This window comes from Ranitomeya imitator, chromosome 8, assembly GCF_032444005.1.
Source record: "Ranitomeya imitator isolate aRanImi1 chromosome 8, aRanImi1.pri, whole genome shotgun sequence".
Lineage (NCBI taxonomy): Eukaryota > Metazoa > Chordata > Amphibia > Anura > Dendrobatidae > Ranitomeya > Ranitomeya imitator.
Window position 1 is genome coordinate 117169710 of NC_091289.1, and position 13063 is coordinate 117182772.

The 13063-nt window shown below is 44.6% G+C and overlaps 1 protein-coding gene across 2 annotated transcripts in view; it reads left to right on the forward strand.

The window, feature by feature from the left end:
- Nucleotides 1-13063, forward strand: part of CFH (complement factor H) — a 906401-nt gene that overhangs the window by 54246 nt on the left and 839092 nt on the right. For both annotated transcript variants that reach the window (XM_069737284.1, XM_069737285.1), the window contains exon 3: nt 11576-11681. In XM_069737284.1, coding sequence (XP_069593385.1) covers nt 11576-11681 — 106 coding nt within the window. The remainder of the gene's footprint in view (nt 1-11575; nt 11682-13063) is intronic.

Sequence of the window (13063 nt, forward strand, 5' to 3'; positions counted from 1 at the left end):
ATTTCCCTCTCCTTTCACAGTCAATATTTGTGGGGGGCTATCTTTCCTTTTGGGGGTTTCTCTGAGGCAAGATAGCTTTCTATTTCCTTCTTTAGGGGTAGTTATATCTTAGGCTGTGACGAGGTGTCTAGGGAGTGTCAGGAACATCCCACGGCTATTTCTAGTTGTGTTGTTAGGATTAGGGACTGCGGTCAGTAGAGATACCACCTTCTCAGAGCGCGTTCCATGTTGCGTTTTAGCCACCAGGTCATTTCAGTGTGGCCTCTTAACCACCAGGTCATAACAGTTGGCACCCTAAATTCGACATGGCGCCCCCACTCGTCGATGGCTCTCCCTTATGACCCTACAGGATCTTAACAAAATGAAACTACCACCACACCACAACCTTATCTAAAGTGCAATAGTGCTTATAAGGTGCAATAAAAGAGCTGTAAAGATCTGATGTGGAATAGTTCCCACAAAAAAAGGGTCTTATAGACAATTGCCCTTCTATTGATATAATATAGGGAGGTGCAATAAGTGTCTAATGTTAGAGACAGAGTAAATTAAACAGTTTTGATGTAAAGCAATAGTAGTCCTGCTTCCAGTCTCAAAACATACATGACACCTATAGTATACCCAAATATATGCACAGCGTAGTATTTAGGAGAAGATGTATACTCTGTGTAGGCAGAGTAGTATTCAAAAAGACAGTCCTATGTCAATATGTCAATATGATGACAATCCACTGCCATACACTGGCACCTCTAAAATCATATGCAGATACAAATAACAAAAGCTAGTCAAGAAAAAAAGGATGTACTCATCCGTATGCTGCCGCCCACCGACGCGTTTCCCCCTAGGATAATGCACCAGGGTTCATCAGGGGAAGGAATGGGGCTTCTCACGGACCGAGGAAGCTGTAATAAGCTGCGTCTCGGAATGACCGCTCACGAGGTCCGAGGCAGCTGTGATGAGCTGCGTTTCGGAATGACCGCTCTCAATGAAGGGCCCTGGACTGGAAGCAGGACTACTATTGCTTTACATCCCAACTGTTTAATTTACTCTGTCTCTAACATTAGACACTTATTGCACCTCCCCTGTATTATATCAATAGAAGGGCAATTGTCTATAAGACCCTTTTTTGTGGGAACTATTCCACATCAGATCTTTACAGCTCTTTTATTGCACCTTAAAAGCACTATTGCACTTTAGATAAGGTTGTGGTGTGGTGGTAGTTTCATTTTGTTAATATCCTGTAGGGTTATAAGGGAAAGCCGTCGACGAGTGGGGGCGCCATGTCGAATTTAGGGTGCCAACCTCCGCTGTGAGGTAGGGCGAGTAAGGGAAAGATCACGCCCCCCCCCCCCCCCACCGTTTAGTCTCTATCCTTTCATTTTATTGTTAAGATAGATTAAGGTGTTACTGTCTCCTGACCCGTATATATGGGTAATTTTTACTCCAAATTTATTAAAAGTTACAATTTAAAAAGTTTTTTTTCAGTTCTTTTTGGTTATACCTAGGGGTGTGTTGGAATTAGGGGTGTGGTTAGGGTTGTGATTAGGGTTAGGGGTCTATTGGGGTTAGGGGCATGTTCGGGTCAGAGGTGTGGTTAGGGTTATGGGTAGAGTTGGGATTAGGGTTAAAGGTGTGGTTAGGGTTAGGGTTGGGATTAGGGTTAGGGATGTGTTTGGGTTAGGGTTTCAGTTAGAATTGGGGTCTTCCACTGTTTAGGCACATGATGGGCTCTCCAAACGCGACATGGCATCCGATCTCAATTCCAGCCAATTCTGCGTTGAAAAAGTAAAACAATGCTCCTTCCCTTCCGAGCTCTCCTGTGCGCCCAGACAGGGGTTTACCCTAACATATAGTGTATCAGCGTACTCAGGACAAATTGGACAACAACTTTGGTGTCCAATTTCTGTTGTTACCCTTGGGAAAATAAAAATTTGGGGGGCTAAAAAACCATTTTTGTGGGAAAAAAATTATTTTTTTATTTTCACGGCTCTACATTATAAACTATAGTGAAACATTTGGGGGTTCAAAGTTCTCACAACACACCTAGATAAGTTCCTTGGGGAGTCTATTTTCCAATATTGGGTCACTTGTTGGAGGTTTCTACTGTTTAGGTACATTAGGGGCTCTGCAAACGCAATGTGACGCCTGCAGTCCATTCCATCTAAGTCTGCATTCCAAACGGCGCTCCTTCCCTTCCGAGCTCTGCCATGCGCCCAAACGGTGGTTTCCCCACACATATGGGGTATCAGCGTACTCAGGACAAATTGGACAACAACATCGCAAAGGATGACCCAACTCATGTTGTCTGTAAGATTTGTCACCAAAATCTCAGTAGAGGCCAAAAAATGAATAATTTGAGTACTTCATGCATGAACCGTCACATGGATATGAGGCATAAGTTGCAGTGGGAAGCTCTCTGAGCTACAATGCGGCCTAGTGGGCCAACCACCGTCTGCCCCATCAAGTGCATCCACGGCCTCTTCATCCACTGTGACTGTGGGGACAGAAGTGGCACATGGTTTTGGATGCAGACCTTCCACCTCTTTACCTGCAACAGCCAGTGTGATTGGCAGGTCGTCAGTAAATTTGTAAGTGGAAACACATGATGGTGTTGAGCGCTCTTCGACATTGAGACCATCATATTTTGATCAAGGCAACATAATATCTCCGCCTGCACCTTCCTCACAGACCAGCAGTTTGCAGGGGACACCCTACTCAACCCCGTCTAAGCACCATAGCCAGCCCTCGGTCTCTCAGATGTGGACAAGTAAAAGACCACTTCCTCCTAGCCATGACAAAGCTAAGTGGTTGAATTTCATCATCTGCAAGCTGTTGGCTGTAGAAATGCTGCCTTTCTGCCTGGTGGACACAGAGGATTTTTGAGACCTTATGTCCGTCGTAGTGCCTCAGTACCAGATGCCTAGTCGCAACTACTTCTCAAAGAAAGCTGTGCCTGTGCTACACCAGCATGTCGCACTCAACATCACCACTCCCTTGAGAAACACTGTGTGTGACAGGGTGCATTTCACCACAGACACTTGGACGAGTAGGTATGGACAGGGGCGTTACATGTCGGTGACTGGGCACTGGGTAACTATGGTGACCTCAGTAGAAGGGGCTGCTGTCCAAGTCTTGCCGTCCCCACGAGTTGCGCGTCAATCCTCTGTATCTCTAAGTTCTTCCACTGCTTCTGCCACCTCAACCGCCTCTCGGTCCTCCATCTGCACCCAAAGCCTGTCTGGTAATGCCACCCATGTTCTAACTGCGCAGAAGGAATCCTGCACACCTCTTTACTATGCTATCACCAGGGCTCAACGGCATCATGCGGTGTTTACCTTGAAATGTCTGGGAAATGTGAGTCACACAGCTGAGGAGTTGTGGTCAGCTCTGGAGACCGAGTTCCATCAATGGTTGTCTCCACTGAACCTGCAGCCAGGGAAGGCCATGTGCAACAATTCTGCAAACCTGGGTGCGGCCCTTCGCCGGGGCAATGTCACACACATTGTATGGCTCACGTTTTGAACCTGGTTGTCCAGCAATTTTTATCCCACTATCCTGGACTAGATGGGCTTCTGCAGAGGGCACGATCGTTTTGTGCTCATTTCCGCCATTCGCATCCCGCAGCTCAACGACTTACATCTCTACAGAAGTCATTGGGCCTGCCAGTTCACCAGCTGAAATGCGACGTGCCCACACGGTGGAATTCAACTCTGCACATGTTGCAACGACTGTGGCAGCACCGACGAGCCCTGGTGCAATATGTTATGACGTATAGCCTGGACCAATGAGATCCAGAGGTGGGGCAAATCACCCTGCAGGAGTGGTCTCAGATCAGGGACCTATGCACCCTTCTGCACAGTTTTGAAATAGCGACGAAGATGTTTAATGCTGACAATGCCATTATCAGCATAACTATTCCGGTCATTTACATGCTGGAGCACACCTAAAACAGTATTCGGATTCAGGTGGTGGGACAAGAGGAGGAGGAGGAACAGGAGGAGTCGTATGCAGAAGGCATAATATCTCCAAGGTCCAGATGGTCGGCAGCACCAAGGCAGCTGGCATTGGAGGGTGGGAGAGAGGGATTACCGAGGGTGTATGGTAGCAGACAAACTGTTGATGAAGGTGCAGGAGCCGAGGAAGAAGTGGAGGACGAACTGGTGCTGGGCATGGAAGACTCATCAGATGAGGGAGACCTCGATCAAATTTCTGTTGTGCAAGGTTGGAGGGAGAGACCAGAGGAAGGAAGCATGATTCTCACCTCGCTGCCACTAAGACAACAAGGACTTGGTCCTCCTGGATGCGCAAGACACATGAGTGCCTTCTTGCTGCACTACCTGCAACATGACCCTCAGATTGTCAGAATCCAAAGTAATGCCGACTATTGGGTTGCCACACTCTTAGCTCCCCGGTACAAAAGTAAATTTGGCGAAATAATTTCTGCCATAGAAAGGGATTCACGCATGCATGAGTATCATCAGAGACTGTTACAGAATCTTACACAAAACACCAGTGGTGCACATAGTAAATCTCTGAGTTCTAACTTGCCAACCGTGGGAATGTCAAGTCATCACTCAAACCGTAACAGTAACATCGTATCTGGTGGTAACAGCAATTTTTTTCAATCCTTTACAAGGCCACAGGAGACAAGAAGTCTGACGCATATCCAATGCCTAGAGAGCATGGTACAGGAGTATCTCCAAGTTAACATCGATGCCATGACTGTGGAACTGGACCCTTGCTTATTTTGGGCTTCCAATCTGGAAAAATGGCCTGAGTTTGCCACTCACGCCTTGGAGATCTTGTCGTGCCCCGCAGCCAGCGTTCTCTCTGAACATGTGTTCAGCGCTGCTCGTGGTGTACTGACAGATAAGCGCACGCGGCTGTCCAGTGACAATATAGACAGACTAATGTTCATCAAGATGAACAAATCCTGGATCCACAAGGACTTTTCTACTCCTGTGTCATCATGGGGAGACTAAAAGCTTGATGATTTTTGAAAATCACCTCACCAACCATTTTAAGAAACTCTGGCGAAATTGATACCACTTAAGTGGTGTCTGTGGCCCAATTTTTGGAAAAAATGGAGACTCTTTTGGAGTCCCCTTGCTGTGTTTTATATGACTTTGGCATCGTCAATTCCAGGTGGGTGGGGTCGCTCTCCCAACCTTTTAACCTTTAGAAACTACATGCACTATGGCTTGGGGTAACACAGATGGTTGAGTCTGCAGAGCTGTTTACTCATACTATGGCCTGGGATTCAGAGGTCTGCTCCAAAGCTTCAGTGTCTGCTAGTCAGCAGAGTAGCCCACCCATGGAGCAAGCTACACTGCCTATCTAATTACTAATTTTTAACTGCATCTAGGCCAGGAAATCCTTTTGGGCCTAGTAGCAGTTTCTGCTACTCAGCAGAGTACCCCACCCATGAAGCAAGCTACACCTCCTGTTTATTTAATTACTAATTTTTTACTGTATCTAGCCCAGGCAATACTTTGGGCCTAGTAACAGTTTCTGCTACTCAGCAGGGTACCCCACCCATGAAGCAAGCTATACTGCCTGTTTATCTAAGTACTAATTTTTAACTGCATCTAGCCCAGGCAATACTTTTGGCCTAGTAGCTGTTTCAGCTACTCAGCAGAGTAGCCCACCCATGAAGCAAGCTACACCGCCTGTTTATCTAAGTACTGATTTTTAACTGCATCTAGCCCAGGCAGTACTTTGGGCCTAGTAGCAGTTTCTGCTACTCAGCAGGGTACCCCACCCATGAAGCAAGCTATACTGCCTGTTTATCTAAGTACTAATTTTTAACTGCATCTAGCCCAGGCAATACTTTGGGCCTAGTAGCTGTTTCTGCTACTCAGCAGACTAGCTCACCCATTAAATAAGCTACACCGCCTGTTTATCTAATTACTAATTTTTAGCTGCATCTAGCCCAAGAAATCCTTTTGGGCCTAGTTGCATCTTGTGCTACTCAGCAGCGTACCCCACCCATGAAGCAAGCTACACCGCCTGTTTATCTAAGTACTGATTTTTAACTGTATCTAGCCCAGGCAATACTTTGGGCCTAGTAGCAGTTTCTGCTACTCAGCAGAGTACCCCACCCATGAAGCAAGCTACACCGCCTATTTATCTAAGTACTCCATTTTCAGATATGGAGGAAGAGCCACTGGAAGCATCTATGCCGGGTTGTAGCGTTAAATTTAGGTCACCACCCACAATCAGCAACCCTTCTTGGAAGAGCTGGAGAGTGTCTAGTGTTTTAATAAGCCATTGAGTTTGGTTAGAGTTGGGAGCATATAAGTTAGCTAAGGTTATTTTCATGTTGGCCAATAGGCCTTTTACAAAAATGTACCTGCCTTCCGAATCTGCCAAACTATCCTCAAACGTAAAGGAAAATCCCTTTTTAAGCGCAATGCTCACTCCTTTGGATGCAGAAGAGGAGCAGCTATTGTACCAAGTGGGAAAAGAGGAGAATGACGAATTCAGAGCTCTCCCCACTTTAAAATGGGTTTCTTGAAAAAACACAATTTGTGCTGATTGTTTCTTTAGCAGTGAGAGGATCTGGTTACGCTCTGCAGGGGGATTGAGACCCTTAACATTAAGAGATGCTACCGCGGCGGTGCCCGTATCAACCCCATTAGTCGCCATCAATCCTGTCCTCGAGGTCCTTTGTCACATCATAGAGCCTGAAAAAACAACAAAACAGGGTAAATAACCAACTTTGTACAAAACGACACTCGCCTATCGCAGGGCAGGGGTGCAAGTACCCAAACATAGGCAAGATAGTTCAAGTTGTGGTATCTGTAAGGAAAAAGAAATATCCGAAAAGACAAGCATAAAAAAAGAATTATTTCCGAAGAACCAATGGAGCAGTAAAAAAACTAATCAGTCAGTGGAAGGAGTTTTACCAACTCCAGGAAGGTCAGGCTCAGCTGCAGTCAACAAGCAGTCTAGAAAGAATAACATAAACATCGAAAAACTTGTCCAGAGCGCCGAGCCTAGTAAAACAATGGAAGAGAGACTGAGTCACGGTATAAGTGTGTAGTCAAAAAAGAACAGTGCACTAGAGAACAGGCTACTAAAAGATCGCCAACCAAATATAAACTATCACACTGTTTTAAAGAAGTCAAGTGGGGTGGTTTTTAGAGACGGATTTCTTCGGTTTATGGGAGGCATGTTTCTTCTTGGTAGACCACTCCTGCGGCTTCGTCAGCTGAGGGAGGCTCCATCCCGTGTCAACTGGCATCCAGGAAGGAATGTCTATTGGTGTAATGTCAAGAACTTTCCAAGCGCTTTCCAGGTCTGCAGGGGAACGTATTCTGATCTGATGGTTGCCCATTGTAATAGTGAGACCAAAAGGGAAAAGCCACTTGTATATCAAGCCTCTTGATCTCAATTCTTTTAGAAGGGGTTTGAGAATCCTCCTCTTTGCAAGGGTGGATGGGCGAGATCTTGAAAAATTTGTAGTTTGGAGCCTTCATATGAGAGACTGTCTTGTTCTTTTGCACTGGCTAAAATGGCTGCTGTGTCAATGAAACTCAGGAGGCCACATATGACGTCTCTTGGGGGATCGTTCTGTTTTGGCTTGGGTTTGAAGGCATGGTGGACTCTTTCGATTACAATTGGGTAGGCTCTTTCTTTGCCAAGAAGGTTAGAGAAAATTTCCCTGGAGAACTTGTCCAGGGATTCACGAGCAAAAGATTCAGGAATACCTCACCTAATATTCTTTCTCCTGCTACGATTTTCCTGATCTTCCGCAGCCAGGAGGGCTGTGTTTAGCTGGTGTTGTTGTTGAAGGAGTTGGTCTTGTAAACAAATTATTGCATCTGTCACTTCCGCGTCAGCCGACTCAAAGGTCTCCACTCTCTGGCCCATTTGTTGTATGTCTGCCCGCAAGCCAGATATTTCCTCCAGGAGCGGTTTCATACTTTGCACCAGCAGCTTCTTCATAAAGGCTCTGGAGATTGGTACAGAGACCTCCAAGGTAGATTCACAATCTGAACCATCCCCGCTAGAACCTGAGTCTCCCAAGTTGTCAGGGGAGATAAGCTTCTTAGATGGTTTTTTTAAGGGGTCTGTGTAACATCAGGTCTCTTTTTAAGGTATTTATCGAGATCACCATGAGCGTTGCGTTTCTGGCTCTTGGTTAGAGCTTTAATCGTACTTTTATCACGCTCTTTGTTTGATTTGCCTATGTTTAAGCTTCTGATGGCGTGATGTGCAATGATCACCACTTGAAAATTCAGAAAAGAGTTAGTTGTCCATTTTATGTGTAGAGCGACTCTTTATAAACTTAGCAATAGGTGTCGCCCCGGTGTTGAACCATTTTTGTTTTTGGCGGAAGTCCAGAAAAACTAAATATAATATATGAAAAAAAAAAAGAAAAAAAAACAATGAAATTGAACTGAAAAGGACTGAGGTCTGGAAGAAAGAATAAATAGCACTTCCGTTATGCTACCATGAGATGGCAGTGTAGTACCATGAAGTAGCTTCTGTATTGCTGGCTCCTAAAGGTAGCGTTCAACAAAGGGATTTTTATCCCTATTAATATGTGAGGCGGTTTATTGCAGTCTGAGCAGTAAGTGTCGTTCTTGCATCAGATTAGAGCTGTAATATGCTCCCAAGAAAAGAAAAAAAAAACAGGTCCGTTATGCCACCGTTAGATGATAGTGTAGTACCACAAAAATAGCTTCTTCTCTTTATTGAAGTGGGACCACAAATCACAGCAAGCCTTGTGTGTAACTGCTATTAGTCCTACAGCTGACTTCCCACAGCCCCAGGGAATAAAGAGTAACTCTGATGAACCCCAGATCGCAGCAAGCATTGTATGTCACTGCTTTTGATCCCCACAGCTGGCTTCCCACAGCCCCAGGGGGTAAAGAGTGACTTTGATGAGCCTTATATGTATTATTTTGACTGATACAGGGGCCTGGTGTCACCCCAGCCTTGCTATAAACTAAAGCGGTTCTCTCCCTGCGGCCAGCCCCACCAGCAGCCTCGGTGGTAACGGCGACAAGTCAGATTTCAGGCGGCCCGGCAGGAGGTAGCTTCGGAGCGTCGAGCGGCCAGGTGAGCAGGCGCCGTCACTAGATCAGCAGCAGTAATGGCGGCCGAGAGAGGCGGCGGGCAGGAAACACCGCCGACAGAGTTGTGGCCTCTCGCCCATCACGGGTTCCCCCACCGCCTCAAAGCCCCAGGGGCGCACCTCCGGCTTCCAGCTATACAGGAGGGGGGGATGTTGAAATACCTCTTCTAACGAGGGGAGAGGAGCGCAGCGCGCCGCAATGAAAAGGCGGGCCGGAGGTGTCTCTGACCAGGCCCATCTTTAGGCCCAAGTTCTTGCAGCGTCTGTGATGCTAGTCAGTGTCCAATATGGAAAGATAATGTCTCCAGGGACTGAGGGCAAGGTGATGGTACCTTCAGGTATAGTGGATTGGTTCTTTATAGCGTTAAAATAGGTAGATTATAGAGTCCAGCAGAGGTGCACAGGGAAAGCACGTCCTGTTCCTTCAGCAGCTGGCCACGCCCCCCTATGTAATTACTAATTTTTAACGGCATCTAGCCCAGGAAATCCTTTTGGGCCTAGTGGCAGTTTCTGCTACTCAGCAGAGTACCCCATCCATGAAGCAAGCTACATCGCCTTCTTCCTTTCTCAATCTAACCCCTCGGCTCTGGGGTGTCCGCTCTCCCTCGAGCTCTCTCCTTCTCACAGGGGGACTACTGCGTGTATTCACACTGTGGCAAATCTTTTGGTCCCAGGCATAGGAAGTCATCGAGGTAATGGATAATATGTGCCCTCTTTGAAACGTCCATGACTACCCATTCGAGGAAGCAACTAAATGCCTCAAATAGTGAGCAGGATATTGAGCACCCCATGGGCAAACAGCGATCTATGTAGTATGCTCCTTCACAGAAGCAGCCCAATGGGAGGACACTATTCGGAGGCACAGGTAGTAACCGGAACGCCCCCTCAATGTCTGTTATGGCCATTAGGGTGCCCCTTCCCAACTTCTTGACCCGCCTGATTGCCTCATCAAAGGAGGTAAAGTATATAGCACTGTACTTGGTTCGGCGTCAATGTTGTTGTTTACTGACCTGCCCCTTGGATATGACAAATGGTGGATTAGTCTGAATGTATTGGGTTCCTTTTTTGGCGCGACTCCCAACTGGGATACCACTACGTCTTCTAAGGAAAATGTTCTGAATGGACCCGCCATTCTACCTAAAGATATTTATTTATATTTTTTTTTTTGTCACGACGTCTGGGTGTTGGTAGGCTGATTTTAGATTTTTACTCCAGCCTTTCTTGATTTTAGAAGGGCATGTCATGCCTATATCTGTGTCTCCTCCTCCTTTTACTCCTCCACCTCTTTTATTTTCACATGACTATATGTACTTGTGACTTTTCCATGTGTCTGTTGTGTCTTCTGAGCAGTTTGTCAGCTTTTGGACACCTTTTAAGGTGTTTTCTATGTGTTTGCCTGACATTGGTTTCAATGGGGTTCGACGGTGTTCGTCGAACGTTCAACGAACATTCGTCAAATATGCCCCAATTCGATGAAACAAACAAACTCGAACACTAGGGGGTTGGCTCAACACTATGTATCACCTATTTAAAGCTTCATTTAAAAAACTGTAAATCATTTTAAATAAACATAGTTGCAAATGTAGTTAAATGGATCAGAAGCAAAAAATGCCAAACAGTTTTTTTTTATTCTCCTCTTTGGAGAATTTCTAATTTTAATAGGGTCTTTGACAATAATTTGTTTACAGTGCGTTCTCATGCTGGAACCCCCAGCAATCAGCTATGATCAGTGGAGAACCATGGCAGTGTTTAGTTCAGGCTTTCTTTACAATGGTCAGTTTGTCAGAGAAAGCATATCAACCATCTTCTGTGACCTTCTTACAGACCTCAAAGATAGTTGGTAAATTTGCTCCAAACAATAGATTTGTCTGGGATGTTTTATGGACATTTCACAAATATGCAGGTATTAAGAGTTATGTATTTAAGTTCAGATCTAGCACATACAGTTATTTCTTCTGCATTAAATGGAAGCCATGACACTAATGTGAACAAAGCCTTATTCGTTAAGTATAAGGACGATATATGAAAATTCAAAATAATGTATAATACATGTGTATTCAACTGAGAGGCAAATCGTATATTATAATATAATTAATACAGAATCCGAGACAATAAAATCAGAGTAACAGTGTGAGATCCCAAAGCTACATACTATTGCTATACATCAAAGTGTAACTGCACCTGATAAAAGAAAGTAAAGCACTTTTTGTCACTGTAACTGATGGTGTTTCATGTGGTCCCTTTTAGGAATTTAAGTGTATTTGAAGAATTCTTTGTGTCAATTTTGGAGTAGATCTGTGTGAACATATTCCTACCAGTAGATGTTTCCCGCTGTTTGGTATAAAGTTGGATTTCCCCGTTTTTAGGAAATGGGAACCGTGTAGCAACTTTGAACACCTATAAAATGTAACAACCAATAAATGATCTTAACATGATACATTTTGATTACAATAATAAATATTGTGAATTAAAATGATTTTATTTTATATACAGAAAAACCATGTGGGCATCCAGGTGATATACCATTTGGATCATTTGAGTTGACAAATGAGGAGTCATTCATTTTTGGAGCTGTTGTTGAATACACTTGTGATGAAGGGTGAGTTGAATCCATGTTAACCACTTACCACTTGTTTTAAATGGAATCTGTCAGTAAGTTGGACTCCTCTAAACCATTCATATGAGCATGTAACCCTGCAGCTGGATATTTTGATTGAATGGTCTTAAACCAATTGGACTTAATAGTGAAGTAAAATTATTTGCATTTATGCAGTAGATCTAAAATGGTATAATAGGGGTTAACAATCAGTCTGAGAGAATGTATCTCTACATACACTTAACAAACAAAGAGGAAGTTCAATCCCTGAGGAATAATGGCTATACCTTCGAAATGCATAGGACCATCATCTTCCTTTTGTTCTGTGGACCTTTCCATAGTTTGGTGATGTCACAAACCACAGAGCAGTTTGCTATTTGCTATTAGTATTTGCTGTCAGTAACTATTAGCCTTTTGTGGTGGAGATACAGTATCAACTTTTACAAGCTACACTGAGAGCCTTCCAAGAAACACTGAGAGACTCTCAATAGGGAGCATTTCAGTACATAGTACTCCCTTTGCCCATTCCATCTCGGATCAGGGCCATTAAAACTTAAACAGATAGTCCCATCTCCAAAGATCCTATTCCAATGTGTAGTAGGTATGATGATAATATTAGCAAATACCTTCAATTACAAATGTAGTACAGTTTTTCTGATTCACTTTGTCTCTTTCTTCATGTGCAGGCATTGCAGGATCTTAGATATCCATGGTTATATAACTAATTGGAGGTATTTGCTATTATTATTACACCTACTACATATTGAGATAGGATCTTGGAAATGTGAATACCCCTGTAACCTTTTTCAGGACATTTAAAAATGTAAAAAGGTCTCATGAACCTAAACCAAAGATGGGACATACAAACACATAAATTAACACATAGACACTAAAAATGAGCAAACCTGAACAGTTTTGCTGGGGTCAGTGTTGTGAATTCTGTTGTCAAGCTCCCTCCTGTGGTCATGAATGGTACTTCGGCTGGTTCTGTCCATGGGCTTCCTCTGGTGGTTGCGAGTGGAGCTGCTGCTTCTGAGTTTCCTTCCACAGGTGACGAGGTTAATTCGTTAGCTGCCTGCTCTATTTAACTCCACTTAGATCTTTGCTCCATGCCACCTGTCAATGTTCCAGTATTGGTCTTGTTCTCTCCTGGATCGTTCTTGTGACCTATCTTCCCAGCAGAAGCTAAGTTCCTGCTTGCTTTTCTCTGGTTTGCTATTTTTCTATCCAGCTTGCTATTTTGATTTTGTCTTGCTTGCTGGAAGCTCTGGGACGCAGAGGGAGCGCCTCCGCACCGTGAGTCGGTGCGGAGGGTCTTTTTGCGCCCTCTGCGTGGTCTTTTTGTAGTTTTTGTGCTGACCGCAAATTTACCTTTCCTATCCTCT